The following is a 27,541-nucleotide window of genomic DNA, read 5'->3' as shown; positions in this document are numbered from 1 at the left end:
AAAACAAATCCTGCTGCCTGGGCAATGCCACAAATTCCCTCAAAAACTTCAGAAGACTGGGCTGGGTCCACCCAGTATGGATTGTCCATGGAAGGTTAAATATCCACATGGGCGATTTGGGGTACCATATCTGGGTGTAGCTTTCAAGATGGTGGCAACAACTCCAGAAATGTGCCCAGTTATCAATATTCATTCCAACAATTCAGAGGAATAATTCTGTTGGTGGAAGATGAAGGTCCTGGATCCTCCACCTCCTACTTTGCAGGTAAGGCTACTACTGAGTGATAGAATTCTAGTCCAGTGCCTACTGAAGAATAGGATGGGGAGAACTGAAGTCAACTGCCAACTGCAGTAGTTATTCCCAATCACATTATTGTTGGGCAACTCATCAGAGGGCTCGACTTTGGTCAGAATTATCCTCCTCACTTTACAGATGAAAAAGCCAAAGCACAGAGAGGTCACAAAGAATTTAAGAGTCAAAGCAAGGACTAGAACTCCAACATACTGGCAGTAGAGTCTACGCTCCTTCCATGGCATCTCTATGCCTCCTCAACTCTGAAAGATTAGGTTCAAGCTACTTCAGCATGACACACCAATCAATGACTTCAATGACAGTCAGGAGTGGAAATATTGAAAACATAAAAATGTCAGACACTAATCAAAAAGGATTGAAAAATTTAATACAATTGCTGTTATTTTAGCAGAAACTGAGGGAGATTGAACAATATGATTGATGTTAAGAGAAATTCTGCACTTATTGAGATTATAAATCACCTAGTGACTTTCAATTTAAGAAGGGAAATGTTGGAAGAATTGGGTGCAATTAACCTATGAGAAATCATGGCTGACTCATGGGACCCTTGAGCTAGTAACAGCTCCACTCAAGAGATTAAACCTACAATTTCCACAGATCAACAGTTATTTAGAAATTAGATGACTTAATCATTTGCACTACAACATCTATCATTTGGCAAATGGTTCTTTTTTAAAAAAATTATTTATTTATTTATTTCTGATTTGTTATACATGACTGCAGAATGCATGTTAGTTCATAGTACACAAATGGAGTACCATTTTTCATTTCTCTAGTTTACACAAAGTAGAATCACACTGTTTGTGTCTTCATACATGGACCTAGGGTAATGATGTCCATCTCATTCTACCACCTGTGCTATCTCCATATCCCCTCCTTTCCCCTCCCTCCCCTTTGCCCTACCCAAAGTTCCCTCATTCCTCCCATGCTCCCTCCCCACCCCCATGGATCAGCATCCACTTATCAGAGAAAACATTTGACCTTTGGTTTTGGGCGATTGGCTTACTTCACTTAGCATGATATTCTCCAACTCCATCCATTTACCTGCAAATGCCATGATTTTATTCTCTTTTAATGCTGAGTAATAGTCCATTGTGTACAGGAACCACAGTTTTTTTATGCATTCATTTATTGAAGGATACCTAGGTTGGTTCCATAATTTAGCTATTGTGAATTATAGTTCTGCTATAAATATTGATGTGGCTATGTCACTACAGTATGCTGTTTTTAAGTCCTTTGGGTATAAACCAAGGAGTGGGATAGCTGGGTCAAATTGTGGTTCCATTCCAAGTTTTCTAAGAAATCCCCATACTGCTTTCCAGATTGGTTGCACCAATTTGGCAAAAAGAGTTCTTATACCATGTAGTTTAGTTCATTTAAGGAATGGGAGAAAACACCTTAAATTTTTATTTAAAAACTAATGTAGGGGCTGGGGATGTGGCTCAAGCGGTAGCGCACTCACCTGGCATGCGTGGGGCGCTGGGTTTGATCCTCAGCACCACATAAAAATAAAATAAAGTTGTTGTGCCCACCAAAAACTAAAAGATAAATATTAAATCTATCTCTCTCTCTTTCTCTCTCTCTTTAAAAAAAACTAATGCATATGATTCTACCAGTCATTAAACATCCTGAGTATTATCCTTCCAAGAAAATAAGTGGGAGACTGAGGATATGAAAGCACAGAGAAAGTAACTTATCCATTACCTTTACTGTAGAAGAAACTTAAAAACTAAGCTCTATGATTTGAGATGTCAAGCAGTTGTTATTCAGAGTTCTTCTTCCTCCTAATACAAATTGATCCTATTGCTTCTTTAACATAGTTTGAATAAAGTACATCCAATAAATGTACGTTGAGCTGAATTGAATTCTCAATCTTACTTCTTTGACAATTAAGTCATGTGGTTATCATTTGGGGGAGGAAGAATCATCAGTTGCCTTCATCAGTGAGATAAGGAAAATCTTTATTTCCCAAGCACCTCAATTCTTCACACAATTTTCTTTTGACAATTATTCATACCTCTTAATTTTTTGGACTAAAATTAGATTTTTTCTATGTTCTTTTGACCATTATTCATATCTCTTAAATTGTTTAACTGATATTAGATTTGCTTCCAAATGTGAATGTTGATGAACAGTTGTTAAGACAGAACAGCAAAGCTTCTAATACAATAATACCTTTTCATCACTCATCAATAATTTCTGAATTATTCATATACTTCAAGTAAGTATAAGTAAGTAAGGGAAAAAGCTATTACTTATAGGTGTTAAAATATCAATGATGTATTATTTCAAGACTTATCTGCAGCTGGGCAAGGTGGCACAAACCTGTAATCTTAGCAAGTCAGGAGGCTAAGGCAGGAGGATCATGAGTTTGAGGCAAGCTGGGGATGTAGCTCAGGTGTAAAGCACCCCTGGGTTCAATCCCCAGTACCAAAAGAAATAAAAAAAATAAAAAATACCCAGTGTTGTTAGCTGAGACATATAACACAATTGCATAGTTATTTTCAAACAGCCAATGCAATTCAAAATATTATTCATAGAATGCTTGAAAGGATCTTAGAAATCACAACCCAATCCATATGGCTTATGACTAAGAAAACTGAGTTCCAAAAAGATTCAACTTGGAGAAAGCAATCCAACAAATATTCATTAGAAAACAGCTGTGCGCCAGGCACTATACACTGCTAGGACACGGTGACTCACAATCCCCACACTCAAGACTGACCACCTATTAGAAAAGAAGCAGAGTTGAACTGAACCCAGATCAACTAATGCTAAAGTGAATGTTCTTTCATTTCCATTGAGTACTCTAATGAAAGTCTCTTAAGAATCACAAATGAGTCATAGTCATGGTTTCATCTTATAAATGTCCTCTTAGACTAAAAGTTCTTACACACTTTGGAAGAAATGCACCCCCTTATAAAAGCATTGAGGCCACAGATACTCATTGATCACATACTCCGTGTCCTGGAACAATTAGTCTGTGATAAGCTCCATGATTGATCTCCCAAGGCTTACACTAAAGGGGAGAAACATTGTCAGGCAACAAACAGTCATAAACATAAATAATTACGACATATAAAATGACCTAATGGGGAGAACAAGGAACTTTGACAAAGAAGACAGTGCTACCTACTTACAAGTGGTATCAAGCAAGAGCTCTGCAATGGAGCAAGTTCATCTGTTGAGTGGTATTGGGAGGTAAGACCTTTTGTTAGGTAACTCGTTCTTGAGGGTAGAGGCCTCGTGAATGGCATTACTGCCTTATGAAAAGCACCCCCTGGGATCTTTTGCTTTCTTTTCTCTGAAAGAGGATGCAAGAAGAAAGCAGCAGTCTGCAACTTGGAAGACGGCCCTTATCAGAATTGGACCATGCTGGCATCCAGATCTCGGACTTCCCATCCTCTAGAATTCTTAAAAGAATTCTGTTGTTTATAAGCAACCCAGTCCAGGGTATTTTGTTACACAGCCTGAACTGACTAAGACAAGCTCTGAGAGGATGATAATTGAGAAGAAACCTAACTATAAGAAGTAGCTAGTCGTTTAAAGAGATTTACAATATAACAATAAATTATGCAAGGATCTACAGGTAAGGGATATCTTGGGATGCGCCTTGGGAACTGAAATAAAATTCCTGGGACAACTGTGTAGAGCTGGAGAAACAGGCAGGGGCCAGAAATTCAAGTTTCTCAGTCCAAGACAAAGCATTTAGATTTTTTTTTCTAAGTGCAATGGAAACCACTGGAGAGTTTTAATCTGGAAAATGACATTATCTAGATTTCATTTTAAAAGATCACTCCATCAAATCACAGGTAGATTGGAGGGAGAAATAAAAACAACCATGGAGTGGTCAAAGATAAGAAATCATGGCACCTTAGTCTAAGCTCTTGTCAACAGAAAGGGAGATAAATGGATGGATTTAAAATATGTTTTGTGAATAAAATCAATAAGACTAGCAAAGAACTAGAGGCAGAGAGTGCATGAGAGCAGGAATCAGTGAGAACCTACTCTAGTTTTCCCAATTAGAAGCTCATTTTCTGAGTTGCAAAAAAAAAAAAAAAATGGGGAAAAAATGGTTTTATGGTGAATACAGGTTTGATGCATTATATCTGAGATGACTGTGATACATTCAATGGACATGTCAAATGAACTCCAGAAAATGTAGACTGGAAATGTAAAGTCCGTTGTTGTTAACTCTCCTAATAAGAGCAGACAAAGATAAGAACATAGATGAATCCCAGAAAGATTTGTCGAGGTCAGGGGAGTGACCAAAGAAAGACTTTAGGAAGGCCGATCCAATGAAGAGGAAAATTAGGAAAGAGCGATGTGGGAAGTCAAGAGAGGAGAGCATTTCAAGAAGAACCAAATATTGATATTCTGAATACTTTTTTAGAGACTGAATAAGAACAGAAAAGTAATGAGTTTGGCATCAGGGAGATCATTGGCAACATTGAGAAAAGCAATTTCAGCAAGTACATAGAGAAGAAATGAGATCAGAACAGGTTAAAATGACTAGAAGATGACATACTAAAAATAATTTTTATGGATGATACTTTCTGGAAGCTTGGCAGTGAACAGCAAACGGAGAATCAGAGCAGCAATAAAGACACAGTCGGTAGTTAAGGCACACTCTTGTTTGTTTGTTTTTTAAGATGGAAACTATTAGAGCATGCTTTTGCTGACAGAAATAGTCTAGACCTGGTGGGAGGTGGGGTGGTTGAAAACACAGGAAAGGAAAGAATATCAAGTCCTTGATAAGAAGATGGGGGAAGAGATCCAAGATCTTATGAAGGGTCTAGATACAGAGAAGAGGAGCAACACAACTAATAAAAATAAAACAAAACTAGGATCAGAAAAATCATACATACAATGAAAGTTATCTCTTATCCAACTAGCCATTCTGTAAAGAGACGAATTGAGGGACAGGGAGTAAAAGGTAGTTATATATATGTTGTATTCTTTAGAACAAAATCCTGTGCTTTCAATTTTCCTAAATAAAACAACTACTTCATTTGAGCTATCATTGAGCCATCTTCTGGCCAATACCGTAGTACACCATGGTGGGCACTGAGGACACCCACAATGCTATCATTTTTCTCACACTTCCCTCATCCATTGCTGCCATATTGGACAGACACCAAATGGGGAAGGCAACTGACTTTAGAAGAACTATTTTTCCTCTCTCCATAACCTCCAAATCCAATCTTTTCCCATATTTTCTTTTAATCCCCTTGCATTCATCAATAACACTGAGATCACTCTTTTTCACAGTGTCTTTTTTTTAAAAAAAACAGGCTCTCATATTTTATGCAGGCTGACATCAAACTCTTGGATCCATGGGATTGTCCTGCCTCAGCCTCCCAAGTAGCTGGGACTATAGTCATGCACAATCTCTTCTCTTTTTATTAACTGTTTTTAAAATTTGTGATTTTCTTTGTGCTCAGACATCTTCTATTCCTTTTCTACACATCAATCTGTCATCATAGCTTTTATTATTATCTACATATGCCAATGTCTCATAAACCTTACCTCCTGCCCATTCTTCTTTCTAACTTCAAACTCATATATTGCTGTTGAATATCTCCAACTGAGGGCCATCTCAAATATGAAAGTTCTGTAATTAAATTCATCACCTCCCCTCTCTATTACCAAATCAACTCCTTTTCTGGCATTAATCAGTTTTGCAAGGTAGAGGTCTGGTTTATTCAGTCCCCCACCCCCACTCCCAACTCGTGTCCAAAATCCAATCAATAACCATATTCTGTCAATTTGTTTAATTCAGTCTAATGTCTACCACCAACATTACTCTTGGTTCAGGTCACCTCTCTTATTAACAAAATAGAATTAAAATCAATCAACAGACAAATACCATCTATTTCTTTCTTGCCTTTTCAACTGTGATGCCCCCCACTCTCTGGCTCAAATCAGTATGAACGTGGTTTCCCAACTATTTCTTGCCTCTATGGCTAGAAGAGCTTCTTAAATTTCTTTAATTGTTTCTGTGCCTTCAATACTACTCCAGGACTGTGTGGTATTCCCTCCACACAGCAGTCAGGTATAATATAATATAATATAATATAATATAATATAATATAATATAAACAGTTCAATGTCCTCCCAACTTCCCTCATGAAAAAACACTCCGAGTACAACCTGGCTCCCAGGAATCTGCATGGTCTAGCTCTTGCCTGCCTCACAGGCCACATATCTTACTCGGCTCCCTCAATACAATTTGTATGCTGCTGTGCTTTCTGTCTAGAAGGCTCTCGCTCTCCTCATAACCACCCCCTGCACACCTTTTTAAGTTAGATAACTCCTGCACATGTCAGTTTAGTGCCCACCTCTTTCAGGAAGCCATTTATTTAACCCCTTTCCAGTCTCTCCCATTCATGACTACACAGAGCTGGTATAAGGAGTACACTAGCTGGGAAGGTTTCCAAGGGCTAAATCTATAAGTGGAACTGAAATTCATATCACTGGGAACCTAAATGAAGTAAAGAAAATATGCTACCTAAAATTCTTATTTTGCAGACTTTCTTTCAGGAGAGTACCACATGAGATTGTAGTGTTTGGGACACAATGGTTAACATTCTAAGAAGGATGGTTTCTGTTAATGGTAGGCTGTAGGTTTGCTGACTGGGGAGTGCAATTTTGACTTATTTATTGACTTAACAGATGAAAACACTGTGATTTAGAGAGAGATGCCAAAGGTCAAACCATATCGAGACTGGCTTTGAAAGCAGATAGTCCAATTCCAATTCCAGCATTCACGTGGTGTTATGGTTTAGATGTGAGGTGTCCTCCCAAAACTAACGTATGAGACGATGCAAGAACATTCGAAAGTGAAATGACTGGATTCTGAAAGCCTTAACCCAGTCAATGAATTAATCCCCTGACGGAATAATTCAGTGGTAATTGCAGGCAGGTAGAATGTGGCTGGAGGAGGGGGGTTTCTGGGGGCATGCCTTTGGGGTATATATTTAGTGACCTGATCTTAGAGTCAGTCTCTCTCTCTCTCTCTCTCTCTCTCTCTCTCTCTCCCCCTCCTTTCTGATCATCATGTGAGTTTCTCTCTCTCTCTCTCTCTCTCTCTCTCTCTCACACACACACACACACACATTCTCTCTCTCTCTCTCTCTCTCTCTCTCTCTCTCTCTCTCTCTCTCTCCTTCCTGATCATCATGTGAGTTTCTCTCTCTCTCTCTCTCTCACACACACACACACACACATTCATTCTCTCTCTCTCTCTCTCTCTCTCTCTCTCTCTTCTCTCTCTCTCTCTCTCTCTCTCTCTCTCTCTCTCTCTCTCTCCTACCATGATATTCTGCCTCACCTCAAGCCCTGAGGAATGAATAGAGCCAGCTATGTGGACTGAGACCTTTGAAATAAACTTTTCCTCCTTGCTATTGTTCTCGTCAGGTCTTTTAGTTACAGTAGCAAAAAAAAAAAAAGCTGGCTAAAACACAAGAATAATCAGTAACTATGCTGCCCCCTGAATAGCTTAATGTCCCCCCACTCAAAATTAACAAAATAGAATTAAAATCAATCAACAGACAATAGCATCTATTTCTTTCTTGCCTCTTCAACTGTGATGGCCCCCACTCTCTGGCTCAAATCAGTATGACTGTGGTTTCCCAACATATCTAAAGTGCAGTGTCCAAATGTTGAAGAGTCTTATAAGATTTTATTGATTGCATATATTAGTGGATTAATAAATAACTGATTTAGAATACTTAGGGAAATTATTTTTCAATCCCAGGTGAATATCTAGGAGTCCAGTGATTCCAAGGTGGGATCTGAAATGGAGCCTCAAATTACTCACTTCTTGCCAGTCATGGTGGTGCCTCCTTAGACTCAGGAAGCTAAGGCAGGAGGATCCAGAGTTCAAAGCCAGCCTCAGCAATTTAGCAAGGCCCTAAGCAACTTAGCAAGACCCAGTCTCTAAATAAAACATAAAAGGGGCTGGAAATGTGGCTCAGTATTTAAGCACCCCTGAGTTCAATCCCTGGTACAAAAAAAAAATTACTCACTTCTCTTGGTGATCTTGAGCCTCCTTCTCGAAACGTTGGCTTACATCTGAAATTAATCTGCCATTTAAAAAGAAAAGCATTTACATTAGGAATAGTATCAGACTAAATTGAATTACCTAAAAACATCCAACAATGACAGATACTGAGGCTACAGAAAAAAAAAAAAAAACTAAAGAATAAGGAAGAAAGTTTACTGCTATTCTCAGTGCTTTGAAATCATCACATTAGATAATCTACAGACACATCAACTGATTCTCTATCTCCACTTTCCATCCCCTCCTTCTCACTAATGAAATCACAGCATCTTTCAACAATAAGGCTCTCAAACAGAAAATCAGAAATAGATAAGAAAGAGTCAGAGGAAAACTACAGAGAAGTTAAACCACCCAGCTGGGTTTTAAAATTTAAAAGTAGAAAATATAAACTTGAGGAATTGAAAATGTTGTAAGGATTATTCCAACAATAGAAATGAATATTCTTTATAGAAGGATTCAGCAGCCCCTTCCTTTAAGTGGGAAGGTCTCCCACTTGGTACACTTGTATCATCTTCAACTACAGTAGGACGTGAAAGTGTAAGAATGAAGGAGATGAATAAATGGAGTTGGGATGGGAAAGAACATATTAAGATCAAACGTCAGTGGTCATTGCCACACCATCTTGTTCACCAGTAATTGTAATATGTCAGTGAAATTAAGTGAATGCTGCATAGAACTAAAATATCTCAATGCATTTTCACATGTCAGCTTGAAAACATAGATAATGCACTTGGAAATGGAGAGGGATGCTTGAAAGTGAACAGCAGAAAATCACTATTGGGTCCTTCCCTTTCTCCCAAATGTCAAATAAATGCACTATGCAGAATTTTCTTCTTTGGAGATAACACACCCTCGGGCTGCCACTTCCAGCCCCAGCCACTCATTTACCCTGAAGGAGCAAAAGCACTGACCAAGAAGCCCAGAGAAAAGACTGAGCACTGGCTCCAGAGACCATTATTCATCCTAAGAGGTAACATAAAATTATTGAATTGACACTTAGCAAACAACAGAGTGAATTACGCTTAAAATTCTTTTTACTACTAATATGTTAATTATGTTGGAATTCCTGTTTTTTAAAGGGCATTTTTTCCAAAAAGTTGGAAATGGAAACTGACACCCACCCGGTCTTTGAAGACCAAACACCTACAATAAAGGAGGGCGGCAGCAGGTGGCGCTCTCTTACCTTTTCTAGCTGTTCGATGCAGGCGGTGTGGACCACGATTTTACAGACTGCACACTTCCTCCTGAGAGCCGATTTCTACAACATTCAATTCAAAATACAGGAAAGAAATGTTAACAGTCTGTGTGAAGACTTCCCTGGTATAAGGACTGTATATGTACACAAATGAAACACTGCCATTCTTTCATACCAAGTGAATTTGAAACTTCATCAAAATATTAAACAACATGACAAACTTAACGGTCTTGTCTCACCAAGTAGTTCCACGTCTGCGTGATGACAGTGGCCTGGCCGGTCTCTCCCAAGTATAATAATAATATATCATATGGAGCATATGATATGAATTGGGCACTTTATTCCATTACACTACTTCTAAGTTTGAGACCTAGCAATATAGGCATTATTTTATCCCTTTAAAAAAAATTGTCACATTTTCATTTGAGCAATTAATCTTTCTCATCTATTTCTGATTTTCTGTTTGAGAGCCTTACTTAGTTCTGCATTCAAATCAAGCATTCGTTTCCTACTGCCAGAAAGTCTATATTTCTAGGGGACAATCACCTTAGGCTTCAGTTCCAGGTATAAATCTATACTAAGCTACTTGGATTTCTGCTCTTACCTTCAGGAGAGAGAACACAGCTCTAGTTTTTAAACCCAAGAAATAATAATAATGATAACAACCACAACAGCAAACTCAGCAAGGGCAGTTAATACAACACAGGGCTTGCCGCATGCCCTTATCAGTACTTCACAAACAGCAACTCCCTTAACCCCCACAGCTCTATGAAATAGATACTATTCTTCCCAGGTTACAGATGAGAAGAGTGAGGCCTGGGAAGGGACCTGCCCAAGGTCATCTAATTAGGGGATAGCAGAGTCAGACTGTCTGACTCCTAAGCATTACTCAATTTGGCCTCTGTGACAATTGGTAGTGTTTAAATTCACAATAAAAAGCTTTTTAAGGTTTATCTTTTCTCTAATAATAAAGAGCTGTGGGGAGAGATGAACAGGGGCTCTACATTTCATCCCTACCAGGGTCCTGTAGCATTTAAGCTGAGAATGCTGAGATCTCTGCAAGGACATCTGAGTCCATACTTTTGAGTTTGTGCACTAGAAGAAACTTCTTAGAAATAACCTGTCTGCCAACAGTCCATCAAAGCCACCAAGTGTGAAAGGCGGTCCCTTTCCTTTCAGAAGGCACCAGTATAGACTATGAGCAACTCCCCCAACGCCCCGTCTGATGAGTGGCTGCCTCTGCTGGGGTGTCATATTGGAGGCGACTTTGGCAGTGGGGTAGGAAGGAGCCCAATACTGGTACTGCCCAAGGAGACTGGAGGGACTGCAGATAGCCACCTTGGAAGGGGCAGCAAAAGGAAAGAAACTGCCCCCTCCTGGTTCCTTGATGGTTCCAATTATTCAACATGGGGGTGTGGGGGTGGGCTCCTGTTGGTACCAGTGATGACAGTGTTATCAGCTCAGCTATCAAAGAAACAACTAAAACACTGTTTTACCACCACAACAAAAACTCTGGAATGTATTCACTGACTGAAGTTAATTGACCCTGTTGGTGGATGCTTTGATCACTCTTTCCTGTTCCTAAAGAGAGAACATTGTCTTCATTGTTGAATGAATTTGACAATCAATTGATTCTACAAGTAACAAAGGAAAAGGGAAACTAAAACAACTAGAAACACTACTGAAAACTGTCTTGCTCTACTCCTAAACACAGCAGAAGAGAAGCAGGAGGAGAAGGTGGGGGGAAAGTGGGAGAGGAGGAGGAAGAGGAGGACGCACACTACAAGAGAATGCGAAGCAGCAGTCACAGCAGTAACAGAAGCAGCAGCAACAACAGTAATAAAATTTGACCTTGTAAATTTTCATGAGAGGAATGGCCGCAGACAAGTGCCTGGGCTCTCCTGTTTCCTGCACATATCCTGGTGGGATTTGCTTTAGCGCCACCTGCAGAAAACCCTTGGGGCATTTGAGTCCTGCAAACAGAGTTACAGAGATGCCAGGGAAACTGGAGTTGGTTCTAGGCAGCTTCTTGTCATCCACAAGACCTCTAGATAACACTGCACACAAGCAAAGCAGGCCACTGCAGGTGGGCTACCCCTTAGGGTAGATTTAAGGTGTCTGAAAAGCCTCCTTTCTTGTCCATACCCCCAACCTGGGTCTAGCTTTGTGCCTGATATCAAGCTCTGCATTAAGCTCTTTGGAGCTCCAGGGCTTCTGGAGGCATCTTAGGAGTCATTGAGGAGGATGGGAAAAGAAATACAGTGGGCTCAGGAAGCCTGTGAACTCAATAAACCCAGAACACCTCTTCCTTTCTTTGTTTTCCACATCAGGATTCGGGGGTCAAAATCCCTATTAGATAAGGGATCTGGGATACTGGAGTTTAAGTTTAAACTATTCTTAGTTTCTTAGGATCTGGGATACTGGAGTTTAAGAGCCACTGCCTCAAGATATGTCATCACTCAGCTTTCCAGGATGACATGTAAATAACGTCATTCATAGTGAACAATTCAAGAGCAACTATCTATGGCTGACAACATAGGAAATAAAGTGCTGTCTGTGATAAAACTAATTTTAATTAAATAATATTGAATTCTGAAAGACCATCTTAAAATATATCACATGCTTCTGTGCCTCCTGAGACAGCAAATATTGACCATAATCTGAATTCTTCTTCAAAGTCCAGTCATTTTTCTTTCCTCTCCTACGATCTGACAAAAGACCCTTTCAAATCATTGTTCCTGTCTTTGTTGCCCAGGATTTCCTAAATGACAGCTACTAAGCAGCTTGTGATCTGAAAATCAGATAATTAAAGTTTATAAACACACACAAAATTAAGTGAATAAATTCTGAGTGAAGGCCCAAGTTTTTTTCCCACACTAGTAAAGAACGAGGATTATAGTTCCTCAACTGACGACAATTACTTCAATGGATCCAAAGGCAACTGCTGACTTTTTTTTTTTTTGATTGTTTCAGTTGGCTAAGGCTATCTGAAGTGGCTAGATAATAAGCTTTTGAGCAGAACTTGCTCCAAACATGTAGAATTTTGTGCTTGGTTATGTTACAATTTTTGTTTTGAAAATTTTATCTAAATACAGGAAATACAACATGAAGCATACTCTATTCTAAATACTTTCACTAATTCACTTTTTTCCTAAATAACTCTTACTTAAGCCAGCTCGTCCTTCACTATGAAAGGTGATGAATTAAATCAAGTCATTAACAAATCATCCAATAGGTTAGTCTTCAATTGGGACACAGTTGTTACAGAACCTAGCACAAAAACATAATTGAAAACAGAAACATTATCTGGGACACTGAGTCCATGTTCAAAAATTAAAATTGTAAAAATGTATTAATTTGTTCTCATCAGTGAATTTAAAGGTCATTTGGGCTTTCTACTTTAAATTTCAAATAGAGTAACCTCAGTGCCCTTAATAAGGGTTTCCTGATTTGATCAGTGTTGGTATTCAAAATAAACCCATTAATCACTCTGTGTGTGTGTGCATGTGTGTATGCTTTTATAGCATATTTGTAGAAACTAAGAATAGATCACATCCCATCTGTTATGGTTTGGATATGAGGTGTCTCTCAAAAGCCTCTGTGTTAATACAGAAATGTTAAGAAGTAAAGTGATTGGATTGTGAAAGCTGTAACCTAATCTGCCCATCCTAGTTTGAATGGACCCTTGACTAGGTGTTAACTGTGGGTTGGTAGGGTGTGGCTGGAGGGGGTGGGTCAGGGGGAGTATGCCCTGAAAAGCTTGTTCTTCCTGGTGCCCTTTCCTTTCCTCTCTGTCTCTGCTTTCTGGCTGTCATGAAGTGAGTCATTTTCCTCCAACATGCCCTTCTGCCATGATGTTCTGCCTCATCTTGGGCTTAGAGCCACATACTTGGCCAGCCATGGATTAAACCTCTGGAAACAAAAGCCAAAATAAACTTCTCCTCCTCTAAGTTGTTCTTGTAGGCTATTTTGGTCACAGCGATGAAAACCATCACATCTCACTTTTATCTACTAAAATCATGATGGGCCTTTACTTAAATAATTACATGAAAGGGGCTGGGAGATAGCTCAGTGACAGAGCCCTTGCCTAGTGGTGCCTAGCCCCCCAGCAATCCCCGAAGTAACCATAATAACAAGATGGTATGCTATGTTTGAGCATGGCAGGCCTGGTCTAGCGGCTGTACCGTGGCTAGAAGAGGAAACACACTTAAAGTTCTGGCTTGGCCCTTTATCATTTTCCAAACTACAGGAACGGCTGGCCTTCCAAGCAGGGGCAGCTCCTCACCAAACTGCTGCTCCTATCAAGCAAGGAAGCAAAATTGCCATAGCTTTAGAGCCCTGGAGCTGGGGATATCAGTTCCAAGGACAGAAAGATGATAGGCAATCAGTGGTCACAGGACAGGGTTTCATATCTCTCCCAACCACAACTTCTGGCTATAAGACAGCGATCTTTAATTCCCTTGAGCAAGAGAGATGATTTCTGCTAAGTTATAATGAATTTCTGGTGGAAGTAGAATCTGATAGAATCTGATAGAGGAAGGTGAGGAAAGGAGAAAGGGAAGGAGGAGAAAAAGAAGGAGGGGGAAATAAAAATGGAAAGAAAGGAGAGGAAGGAAGAGAAATGGGAGGAGGGGGGAATGGCAGGATGGGTTGAGAGGGAAGGGAAGGACATGAGGACTTCAGGGACTGTGGTAAGTTGCTTTCATAGGTCTGTGGTTTTGAAAGGATCCTGCCTTCTTGCATCCCAGGGTAACTGGAATTCAATGTTTATTGGCCCCAACAGTCTGCTGTTTGACCCCAAGGAGCAGGTAAGATAAGGTTAGCTATTCCCTTCCCAACAAGGTACACACCAAACTTTTCCTCTCCTTTAACAGAGGGCAGATTATCTTACCTGCTGACCATATGTCTCCTGCTGTAGCCTTAAGAACACCCCTCACCCAACCACCAGGTTTAACCACCAGAAATCAGGAGTCTATGTGGCCACCCATTGATTTCCCTGGCTCAGGAGGGTGCAGAGGCCAGAACTCGCTCCTGCCTCCCAAAATAACAGGGTTAAGTTTGGACTCACAGCTTATCACTTTAGACAGAGACACCAGAGTGAAGCCCCCAGACCTAATGCAGGGAATTACTGGTTCTACTGAGTCCTGTAAGCCAGGAGGCCACACGGGGAGAAGCAGGGAGGGAGCTTCAGAGGGGCTCTTAGAGGAAGTTTCTGCTGAAGCTGAAAAAGCCCAGGGAAGGGGAACTCTGGGGAGGCTGGGGGATGGGCTCCCCTGAGCCCCTCCCCACGGATTTCTCAGCCCTTGGCCTTCCTAGGTCAGAAGATTCTCCCGTCAGACCACCAGGCTCAACCACAGGGGCACTCTGGTGAGAGGGCAGGAGCAGGGCAGTGCAGCCCAGGAGGCTGGCCTTGTCAGGGTTCTCTCTCTGAGGGTGGGGCCAAGGGAATGCTTGGTGAAAGGCAGGACAGGAAACTTCCTAGCTTTTAGAATGTCAGGAATTTGGAGTCCTTTAGGTGAGGACTGCCTCTCTGGGCAACAAAAACAAGAACATTTTTTTTTTTTGCTGTATAATCCAAGGTAAATGAAAACAAGAGTTCTTTGATTTATTTAAAACCTCATTAGAAGAAATGACAAGCATACTTGGCAAGTCCTGCTTCTCTGGGGAGCCTGGGATGCAATCTGTAAATTGGTATTAGGAAAAATGAAGAATGACATTATCTGAAAGTTCCATAAGTAAGACTTCAGAGCCAAAGTGCAGCCTCCACTGTCCCTCATCTGGCTCCTCTCTTCTCCCAGCAGAACACAGAATGTTTTGAGAAACCAGCCTCTACCTCAGAGCAAAGCCTGTCCAAGGAAGGGGGTGTGACCCTTGTCCTTGCAAAGACCCACAGAGCACTTCTAGGCACATACCCACCCTGCTGAGTGGTTTATCTACAAAAAAACAGGAGAGATCTGCAGAGCCAGGTGTCCCTGACTCAGTCAGGCTAGGTGAGGGCCCATAGCAACCCCCTAGCAACCACCAATCAGCATGAGACAGGGAAAATACCTGGGATGCCAGATGACCCCCAGTAGTTTGTGGTGGTTGATAACATGTTGGGAAACCATGTAGTTCAGCAGGTACACCCCTCGTGGATTAAATGAATCAGCTCAAACGAATCCCCCTCTTGCACTAACCAATCACCCCTACCCAACTTGTTCCCGCCAATGAATGTGCTAATCATGTTTTAGAGTTGTTTTATGATTTTCCCGCAGTGTGTGATGATTTGCTAAGAGATGCTATGAAGTATGTGAAGTCCCTGCCTTCCCCAAAGAGTGTATAAAACTGCTGCAAACCCTGGGCTCGGGGCCTCTCAGTGTCACCAGTTGCTGTGTGTGCGGAGGACGGAGCTAGCTCGCAATAAACACCTCTTTGCTACTTACATCGATCTTGGTCTCTGGTGGTCTTTTGGGGTTCCTGAATTCGAGCATAACAGTTTCACATAAGTCAGGAGGGTGGCCAGCTGAGGTCCCAGCACACGCCTACTAGACATCCTAGACATCCCAGTTCTGTTCAGAGCAACAGAATCTCATGATCTTAGACCAAGGAACCAAGATGCACATATCTGGAGGAGTCTGTGACCCAAGGAAAACTCGGCGATCTCCTTAGAAGGTTGACTTCAGTAGAATGGCACTTGTGGAGGGTCCTATCCCTCAGCCTGGAAAGGAAGGCTTTATTTGTGAAGACCCATGTGTTGGTAAAAACGTGACCTCTGTACAGACAAGGCCCTGGTAAGGGCTGAATCCCTCTGAGATGGTATTACACCATCAACATCCTAGATTATAAATGATGTCAAAAGTACCACAGAATATCTGAAAGGAAAAAACAGCAGAGACTTCTGGAAGATGGGTGGGGGAATGTGTGCACCAAAATCCTTATGCCAGGCTCCAATGTGTATCAATGCATCTGTGCAGCAGCTACCTGAATCAGGATGATCTGACCTACAGTCACACACACACAAGAGAATTTCTCCTGTGGCTGGAGCAATCTGTGAACCACCAGCTTTTCCAGAATATATTTGTGGAAATTCAGTCAACAGATCATTCTAACATCACTCCAGGTAGAAGGCAGAGGAAAACGCTTCTGTCTTGGGAGAAGCTGGCAAAATGTTAGGAGAGAGCTGCACGTGGTGAAATGTTAAAGAAACAGCTCAGACAATAAAAGGTATAATTTAGAGGAGAGTAAGATTGCAGAGGCTGAGTCAGTAAGAAAGGACTCAAGGAGAAATCCAATTCTTGAATTTAGCCTTAAAAGATGTATATGTTTGAAAAATCAAAGACATTCCAGCAGAGAGATCAAAAGTTATCATTATTTAACAGGCACTGATGCCTTCTGAAAGGAACTGAGCCTGGCTTCAGCAAGTGAGGTGGGCACAGAGCTGCCGGGCTCATGGGTGTCCACTTGTACAAGTTGTATGTTGCACAAGGTTTGGTGTTTGAGTTTGATCACGTGCACTTAGTTGGGGGATCGGGCACAATGGGTGTCCACAGATGTGCATAGTGGGTTTGCTGTGTCATAAGGGGTTGCCATAGAACTAGCAAAGCAGAACTATTTCTAAGAGGCCCAGGTGTTTAAAAAAAAAAAAATCTTAGCATTACAAGATGGTGGAGATTCTGCTGTGTTTTTCCACACAACTGTAATCCAACACCAAGTTCAGTGCCTGACACAGATATTCTGGAAGAAGAAGGAAAGGAGAAGGGAAAATGGCGGTCTTGGAGACAAAATCCCCACTAGTACATGGGCTTCTCATAATGGACAATCCTGCAAGAAGTAATAATTACGCTGTCTGAGGAACACAAGACCTCTACAGACCACAGGGGAAACAGGGTAGGGGCTCCACTGCTGTGGGGCAACTATTTCATCACACAAATCACATGTCCTCTGGGGATCCCCAGGAAGACCTGATGGGGAGGCCAGGCTGCAGAGGACTGAGGGCTTCCATGGTGGGTAGAGCAAGAAGTGACTGTGCTACTGCTGCTCACAGGAGTCCACATGTATCTGTTAGTTCCTCAAAACTTGGAAGGCTTATTCGGGCAACAATGGGGCTGGGAGGCAGAGGAAACGGGCTGGAACTGGGGCCAGCAAGGCAGCCAGCCTTCCCCAGGAGAAGACCCTGGCGGGGTGATGCAGATGAGGATGTAAAGTAGACTGGGATAGGGTCCCTCAAGTCCCTACATCTGGACTTTAAAAACTACAAATTTTAACTTAATGGGTAACAAGGGACCTATAGAGGTTTTGAGACTAATAATGCCACAGATAATCATTTAATTTTGTAAGAGCTTGCAGCACTATCTCAAAGCACAAGGGAGGAGATGAGAGAAGGTGAGCTAAGTAATTTATTAATTCAGTCAACTAATGAACATTGAGTCCCTACTAGGTGGCAGACTTCCAGGCACTGGGGACATAGCAGCAAATATATATTTATGTATATATACACATCACAGAGCATTGTTTACCTGAGAGAGGTGGCAGACAATAATCAAAATAGTCAAGTATAATATATAACATGTTGGGCTGGGGTTGTGGCTCAGTGGTAGAGTGCTCAGCTAACATGCATGAGGCACTGGGTTCGATTCTCAGCACCACATAAATATAAAATAAAGATATTGTGTCCACCTATAAGTGTTTATATATATATATATATATTTTTTTTTTAAATTATATATATAAACATATATATTTAAAATTATATATATATAAAATTTTAAATATATATGTATACACACACACACATATATATATATACATATATATATATATCAATATATATATATATCATGTTGATGGAAATAAGTGTTAAAGGGAAATTTACAGATAGAAAGGGAGATGAGATGGGGCTCACGATCTCAAAGGCCAGCGGTCATCTGGCCCTGTTGCTTTGGTGTGATGACACAGTACAGTATGATGGGAGTACATGGAGGAGAGGTCTATTCAGCTAGGAAGAAAAGTGATGACAAGAAGTGTGGGGTCTCAATATTCCCTATAAGGACCTGCTCCCAATGACCAGACCATCTCCCGCCAGGCCCCAATTCCTAAAGGTTCTACTGCCTTCCAATAGTGCCACAGGCTAAGGATCAAGCCTTTAGCACAAGGGCCTTTGGGGAATATTTCAAGCCAGAACTATAGTAGGGACTGAGTGCATACCCCTCTTTCCAATCCCACACAGGTGTTTTCCAAGGTCAATGAATGTCTCACACTTTGGTCTTGGGTCTTTCAGTAGATTAATTAATACTATCAAGGTTGGTTTTGATCCTACACTCTGGCTGTAGGTGTTGACCTGTTGACAGCATACACCACAGTTTCCTACTGGACTACGGCTGGAATTGTCTCTGAGTGCTGTAATAAAAGCCATTTAATATGCTCTTCCAACAGTGTGTTTTGTTCTTTTCTAAGGAACACATCCTCTGAAGCACTCTGCATGTGAAGTGTCTGTGTTCCTAGAGACACTTTTGAGTAACCTCAGATATGCACATAAATCTTGCAGCTAAGCCAAGGCCACACTGGAGCGATACAAAGAAAGGTCAACTCATTGGTCCCTGAGAGACACACGGAGAGAAGAAGAAAAGTGCCTCCCTGGCATTGTTTGGACACAAATGAAAAGTGTTATAATTCCCCAACAGCCAGTATATTTTATATTTTGCATTCAAAGAGAGGGGGAATAAAAGAAGCCAAAATCTTGCAGCAGAAAGCCAAAGGAAGTAGAAGACTTTGTGGACTGAATATGAGAGCCAGAAAAATACAAGAAACCTTTCTCCCTCCTGAGAAGCAACCACTGGGACTCACCTGAGAAGCAATTTGGTAAACCACACTGCTAGAATCATGTTGACTCAAAGCTAGAATTGAATGCTTATTTTTTCATTTGGTTTAATTTTTTTTTTTTACAGGGGAAAACATGATAGGTAGAATTTTGTACTGCATAACAACATTTTGGTCAAAGCCAGACTTCATGCATATCTGATGTAACACACCATACAGCCTAGGCATGTAAAAGGCCAGATTGTCTAGGTTTGTGCAAGTACACGATGATGTATTTCTTAGAAGACATCCCATAATTCAGCAGCAAATTATTGTGCAAGATTTCACTTTCAGCTGAAAGCTACTACAAGAATCTTAAGAGAGGTCTATGTATTAGAACTTAATTGAGCAAGTACTGCTACCACATCTAAGAAATCTACATAAAATTCAGGTGCAGTTATTTAGACACAGAACATACTGGAGTATGGGGAATGGCCTGAAAAATTGTTAAATGTTGGTACAAGCTGAATGAAATGATCCTAAAACTCCGATTGTCTGAGATGGTCAAATGTATGACGTCCAGTGTCCTCTCCACTGGAAGATTGCTTCTCTGCTCACCCATTCCTTCATCTTCTCCAGAATGGTCATGATGTATTAGAAAGGGATCTCAGTCAACAAACTCAAAACTTCAAAAATCTGTCATCCTATTTCTTCTTCCTGGCTCTCATTTTACCCAAGAACACTTCATATTGCCATGTTAGTATTAACCATCTACCGGTTGCCATCAGCTCTTCTTTCTCCCCGTCCTCTCTGATCTGCTTGTGCTTTCCTTCCTTTTTCACATTTGCTTCTCTTTACTTCTCCACCCAGAAGCCAGCAGGTCCAGTCACGAGTTTTAGTACACGTGCTGCCATCTTCCCGTCTCTGGTTCTTTCCAACTGCTCTTGTGGCTGCTGCATGTTAGATTTTAACCCTCTCTCCAAAGTTTTATTTTGTATTAACAGATCAAAGTTACCATACATATTACAGAAGGTTAGCAGAAGAGTGGATATATGTGCAAAAATGTATATAAATATGATTACTAGTACACAGACAATCATAAATAGAAATTCACAATTAGAGACCTACACATACAAATGAATGGGCATCTACACATTTCAAGCAGACAGGTAGGAGTGAGGATGGGCTGGATATACTACAGAAGCCACAATGAAGGCAAGTTAACAGGAACTGGGGTCTCAGAGGTTGTCTCAATGGCTCTCTCCAGTTCTGAAGTAGTATATCTTGGGCACAGCAGAGAGTTGAGGCTTAATGGAACTAGAAGATGCCAAACTTTGCCTTTTAATTCCAGCTGGTATGAAAGCACCATTTAAGCCATCTTACTTGTATAAGGAGTCTAAGTGTTCTCATTATCAGCTTACTTTGTGGAAATAGATGAATTTTTTAAAACAACAACTAAATATTTCTAACCTACACTTTAGAGGTACTTGTTTTTATATGAGATATTATATTTACTTTAGAACCCATACCAGCAGTGGTAAGCTAGCTCTCCTTTCATTGCTGTTTTCCATGTTCCCAGCTATTGGTTACATAATTAAGACGGGGATTCCCTAGCCAGTTTCACCTGAGAAAAATCAACATTTCAGTCACCCTTCATTGTATCTCCAGTTGAAATGCTGTTTTCACTGATGTACACACATTGCCACCCATATCGTTTTTCAGTGAGGACACCATCACCATAGTTCACTAGATGGCTGGCAGTATGATGTCCATGGTCCCTAGCCAGGCCAGGTACTATTCAACCACTTGGGGCTAAAGGAACTGAGACTCTGTGACACTGAGCAACTTGCTCAAGAAGACGGGCTAAGAGTGGAATCCGAGTCTTCTACTGATGACAACTTACTTTCCCTCTTACTTTCTTTGTCTTATTTTCAGTGTTGGTTTATGGGACCAATACTGATAAGAACCTATAAGACGTGATATCTGACACCTTTGATTTATTTGGTCTCATGAGAACCCCACGGAAATGGACCAATGACAACCATACCGTGACCACCCACGAAAAGATGGTAAAAAGCAGTCTCTGTTCTTCACGGGGATCAAACAAAATGGGTTTCAGAAGATGTAGTACTGGCCAAGAGTGCTCTACCCCCATAACAGTGTGCTAGTAGTGAGTAGGGAATTGCCCTCTCAAGAGCCTCAGAAATAAGGCAGGAATTCAAATGTCCTTGGACTATCAATGCAATGATATCTAAATGGCAGAGTCCACCTGGTGACAATGTCTCGGTGTGTACATGTCTCTTTCTCAGCAATCACATTATTGAACTCATGTATTCTTTCAGTGAAAAGTCAAAAGACAACTATTCAGTGCAGCTATTTGTTCTCAGTGCTGCAGGTTCAAGAGTTTAAAATAGGCGAAATCCCAGCCAATGTGGAGATTGTGTTCCAGTGGTAGAGACAAGTAAATAAGAGGGCAAATATTTTTTAAAAATAATATGATAGAAGCTGTTGGGTTGGATCCTCAGCACCACATAAAAATAAATACATAAAATAAAGGTATTATGTTCAACTATGAAAAAATATTTTAAAAATGATAGAAAGTGATGTGTGCCATAAAGAGTAGAGAGAACAGGGTCAAGGTCAGGGGACAGCCTGACCTTGGCAGCTGGTTGCTTCACTGCATGAGCTCTGTCTTAGGTTTTCCTCAATGAGACACAGTAGGTGATTCTAAGACTCCAAATCTAGTATTCTGGGTTTCCTTCTGGGGTTTAGTTCATGGAACCACTTTCATTCCAAGAGGAATGATTCTAGTGGCTAATATTTATTGAGTGCTTATGATCTGCCAAGCTAATGACTCTTCTGTATGCATTGTCTCAATCAACTGTCAATCGTGAGAAGCAAGTTGCTACTCACATTTTACCAATAGGAAATTTAGGTCAAGAGGTGAAAACAATGGCTGATGTCACACATCTGAGACCCTGGATACAAAGCTAGATCATTTGATTCCAAAGTCCACGTACTTCATCAAATACCCACCCCTCCTTCAATAAAAATATGAAGGCAAGGTTTCCGTTTCCTTGTGTTTTTAAATCCTTTTCTTCTGAAATATGTTTCTGCCTGGACTATGAGGCAGGAAGCAACTACAACAAAAAGCTCCTAGGAAAACAGAGACAGTGTCAACTTTAGAGGTCATAGAAATTTTGAGTAACTGCTAATGCAAACAATGGGGTTTGACAAGATTGTATGCCCCTGAGCAACAAGAATACTGCTTAAAATCTATTATTGTGGGTTATTGGCTTGGGAGACATGAGCAGAAGGGAAAGCATTTCTATGCACCTGGGCATTACCTAGGTGACATGCAAACTCTATGCTGAATTGGAGGCAAATTATCTTTATTATTAAGTAACAGGACCATATAATATTAAATAACAATAGAACTGCTTCACACAAACACACACTCCCACTTACAAACACAAATGAACACAAATGCAGCATCAGCCTAAAACTGTCATTACAGAAGATATCTCTTCATCTTCAATATTCTCAGATGCTCAAACTCTTAAGAAGAAAACACACACACACACACACACACACACACACACACACACACACACACTTTTGGCTCAATGTAAAAAAGAAACGATAAAGCTTTGGCTGGTGACTAAACCGTGGTGACTCTTCTTCCCTTTACCTTTGGGTAGACATGAACTGCCTGCTCTAACTGTCCCCCAGGATTGTTGCTAGGGAACCGAGATGAGTATGAGTCCTAGGGAAACTGCAAAGAAATGTGTGAGCGTTTCTCAAGTAGTTTTCCACTGGACATTGAAATCCCATGAAATGTCAAGGGCTCTTCTGAGGGGGAAATAATGGGCTCTGCAATCCTTCCCACCACTCAGAAAAAAAAAAAATTGGAAGTCCTGTATACTTAAATTCTTCTTTGAGCTTCATAAGACTTACTTGTATATAAAAGGTGTTCCGTGTTTTCTAAACTTATGATCACAAGCGCTTTTTAGTTAATAGCAACCCATATGAGTTCAGCATTGTCCATAATATGATTGGGGGAAAAATGAACTGTGCAAATAGACATTGGTGAAGGTCATCTAGAAGTGACAGACTCCTAAAGACCCCTGGGTTTCACATCCTAAGTATCATCTCTCTTTCTTTCTCTATTAAATAAGGTGGGTATGATAGTTACATATTTGTACAGACAGCATTCTGTTCTAAATGATGATTATAAGATCCGTCACAGTAGCTGTAATAGTAACAATGACTAACATGTGCCAGGCACTATTCTCAGTATATTAAGGGATTATCTCACAGAAATGTCCAACCATCTGGCCGATCCACAGAAGGCAACATTACTTCCATCCACAGGAGACCCCCACTCCCTTCCTCTACTCATATACACTGACAAGTCAGTCAGAAGCAGAGAGTCTGTCCATGAATTTTATATTTTCATAAACTAATGTTGATGGTTGTACTTGGTCTGAGTCATCTTGATTTATTAGATTCTCAATATCCTAATGGTGGGTGAGTCCTCAAGCAGACAGCGGCCTTGGCAGCTCCCTGGATTTGTTGTCTTCAGGCTGCCACCCAACAATTCAGAAAGTTGGCTTTGCCTCCTGGGCTTTGCTGCCACACATGGGGTTCCCTCTGACAGCCTATACCCAGCTCAGCCAAGCCGCCATCTGGGGTGTGATCATCAATCTGCCACACTGGACAACTGGCATGTGAGGCTCCCAGAACAGAACCATATGCAGGCAGATCATGGCACATCCTGAGACCAGTATTGGTGCACTGTGGTGTGCACCTGTTGGACCAAATACACAGATGGGCAGAAAGTCCCCAGAAATGCATGCTGGGTATTGGTTCTCTCATCCTTTTACCTGTAGACGCAGATGCATGGGAATCTACATTTGTACATTCTGCTGCTGAATGCTCCAATCTTCCTGAGATGAAATGAACCAGGGGTAACACAGTTTGGGGTCATTTTAATTTTTATACAGCAGAAAGATGAAAGTTTTCTTCAAATAGGACAGAGAGTTTAGACACTTCTTTCCAGTGTCTTCCCAAAACCCAAGACCATAGCGAATATCTCTGTGGGCATACTGTGATATCATACTATAGGCAATGATGAGGCTTCCAATCCTCTGAAAGAGGACACAGGATGTGAGAGGTTTCCCAGAAAATGTCACTTTGATTTGTCACACCCAACTGGTCTCACCCATGACCTAGTAAGAATATGGGTGTTATACACAGAAGCAAAATGACAAATGGAGATAGAAGAGTCTTAATGTTGGGACTACATGGAGTCTTCCCAAATGTAAGGTCTTATTAAAACCAAAGTCCAACCAACCACTATTTACCTTGTTCAACTTAATGACATCGAACTATAAGTGGGAACAAAAGAGAAGGCAGGAGAATGTGAACATTTGTTAATTAATTTCATAATTAATTTCATCTTGGTGCTGATACCAGTAGGTAGTGCTAATTATCACTATTTTATAGAGGAACTCGAGACTCCGAGCAGTGGAGCAGAGCCTGGATTTTTATCCAGATCTTTTCATCTCTAGATCTGCAGTGGCTCTCACTCTCCACTCTGCTGACGCCCTTGCCACATGGCCCACCAAATGAGATTCACTGACTTTCATCTCAATGAAATCATATCTGTCAAGTGCCAGCAACACTGGAAGACACTTCAGGATGAAGGTCAGGTATTGCAGGTGGGGTTAGCCTTTTTCACCAGACATTACCCACGAGGAAAAGACTAAAGCAAAATGCGTGAGTGAAACAATAGCAAAAGGAAAACAGAGCCTGTTCGCCCACCCACAAAAAGAAGGTGACACAAGCACATTTAAAAATAGAGAAGATATATCTGGTAGCGGCATTTTGAAGTCTGACAGTTCCCTTTTCCTCTAACACAACCTACGCGCTCTCACTCACCTAACCGTCTACCTACTCTCTTCTTGCAGCTCTCAGCTGCTGACACCTACCTATCTATTCACCTACCCAGAAACCACCTGTCCCTCCACCTAAACACTCGCAGCTGCTTTACCTGTATCCCTGTGCATGCACCTGTAAACTGATGTGGATCTGGAGATATCTTCACAGCTAGATAAAATCCACACCTCACAGAGTGGCTGCTGCCCAAGTTTCGTAGAGCTGCCTTGACAAAGTACCAACATCAGGGTGTCAACGTGGCTGCACACCTCCTGGGTGCTCCCCTAGGTTCTGATGGCAGCCTACAGTCCTCACCACTCTTTGGCTGGTAGCTGCATCTCTCCACTCTTGACCTTCGTCATCACGGGGCTTTCTCCCTGCATGCTTCTGTGTCTGTTCTCTCCTCTTTTTACAAGGTCACTTGTCATGAGATTAGGGCTTACCTGGCTCCAGTATGACTTCATCCTAGCTAATGACATTGACAACAACCCCATTCCCAAATAAGGTCATATTCCAAAGTCTGGGACATTAGAACATCAGCACCTCTTCTTTGGAGTACACAGTTCAACTCACTACTGCCACGATCTGCCAGGTGCAAAAACCAGACCACCTCATTTGGTCCTGACACTCTTTATGAAGTTGATCAGTGGCTCTCTACCCTGAAGGTTTACAGAATCATCTGCAGAAACATTTCATTATTTTTAAAATATATTTCATGCCCATAGCACACATTACATGCAACATATCCAGACTGGGAGTCAACATTTTAAAATGTAAAATGAAGGAGTCAAATGTCCTGCAGGAGTACAATCCTCTCTCAGAAATGACGATCTCTGAGGTCAACCTTAACAACAATGCTTTAAAATCTGGAAACCAAAGCAAAAAGAGATAAAATGTTGTGTCTACAGTTCACACAGAATATAACCAGAACTGTGGGTTTTCAAACCCTAGTCTGTACCACAAAAAGTCCATTTGTTCACAATCCATGCTGTCCATCTCTGCCTGCCCAGCCCATGTGACCAACTTTGGCATGTATGTCTGCAGATCTATGTGGGCAGGTGACCTTCAAGTGGGAAGCCAGGTGTGCACTGGCCTGAGCTCTCTAGATTCTTAGTGAAGGGGGAAGTTCCTCTGGGTACAGACACTTGGCTGGACCTCTTTGTACACACCATCACTGGGGCATGAGATGTTGCTATCAGAGTACCCAATAACCAGTCAGGGTGTGAGTTACAGGTAAGAAGTTGTCACTCTCAGCACTGTCTCGAGATCATTGGTGCTGGGTCCTCAGCCCACAGACACTGACAGAATACACAGATGAAGAAATATAAATAGCAATCAATGTTACCAAGTGGGAGTGGTCCTGACTGGAGTTTTATTTCAGGTTTTTCTTTCTATAATCAGGTTGGAAAACAGTGATCCTTCTACTCCAGTTTATTATTTTTACATCCTTTTCTGTTCCCTAAACCAGAAAAAGAAACAGTTACTAATTTGGAAACTATTGCTGATTTGGGAACCAGCTTAATCCCTGTAAATATCTGCTCACAGTTCTACTGTATTAGATGTTGTCACCAGAGAATAGAAGAGGAAAGATTTTTTAAAAAAAAAAAGATCATGTGGTTCAGCCCTGAGGCCTTGGAGCAAACTCCTGTAACAGTCCGAGATCCTCTGAGGTCACTGTCTTGTTTTCAATATCCTTCAATATCAGTGCCCAATTATTGATCCATATGGCAGCAGGAGGCCCTGGCTTTGCAGGAGAGCTTAGTTAATAGATGCTCTGACGTCCCTGTAAGCTACAGGAACTGCCTTAGTGTCTCTGATGCAGCTGTGGTTAACCCCTAATGCCATCGCATCATTATCATCCTTGGCCACTTTCACCCTCAACATTGTCTTGGTGTGGATGGTGTATTCCATAGTTATACCAACATTTATCCATGCTCCAAGTTTTGATTCAGAAAACATGGAAACACCCCCATGGCATTCCTTCTATGCTTCCCTAACAGAGGCCCTTTGATGTGCTCATGTGTGACTCACAGTTACTGTCTGTCTTGTTCAGAGATTGCTCCTGCCTCTGAGTTTGTTCCTGTTGTTCTCCCTCCCCAAAATGTTCTCCTTCCCCAACTCCACTTATGTAAATCTTAACCATCTTTCAAAGCTGAACTCCAGCACCATTTCTGTGACGTGGCCTCTGTCTACCTCAGCCCACACTGACTTCTTCCTTCTCCTAACTTTTACTTGTGACATTTGCTTTGCTAAA

At 41.2% G+C, this 27,541-nt stretch overlaps 1 protein-coding gene across 2 annotated transcripts in view; it reads right to left on the bottom strand.

The window, feature by feature from the left end:
- Window positions 1-27,541, bottom strand: part of Dgki (diacylglycerol kinase iota) — a 408,417-nt gene that overhangs the window by 230,164 nt on the left and 150,712 nt on the right. For both annotated transcript variants that reach the window (XM_027952172.2, XM_027952173.2), the window contains exons 4-5: window positions 9,562-9,636; window positions 8,344-8,400 (exon numbers count right to left, since the gene is read on the bottom strand). In XM_027952172.2, the coding sequence (XP_027807973.1) occupies window positions 8,344-8,400; window positions 9,562-9,636 (132 nt within the window). The remainder of the gene's footprint in view (window positions 1-8,343; window positions 8,401-9,561; window positions 9,637-27,541) is intronic.

The sequence above is a fragment of the Marmota flaviventris genome, chromosome 1, assembly GCF_047511675.1.
Source record: "Marmota flaviventris isolate mMarFla1 chromosome 1, mMarFla1.hap1, whole genome shotgun sequence".
Lineage (NCBI taxonomy): Eukaryota > Metazoa > Chordata > Mammalia > Rodentia > Sciuridae > Marmota > Marmota flaviventris.
Note: the sequence above shows the minus strand (reverse complement) of the source record. Positions and strands in the feature narration are given on the sequence as shown.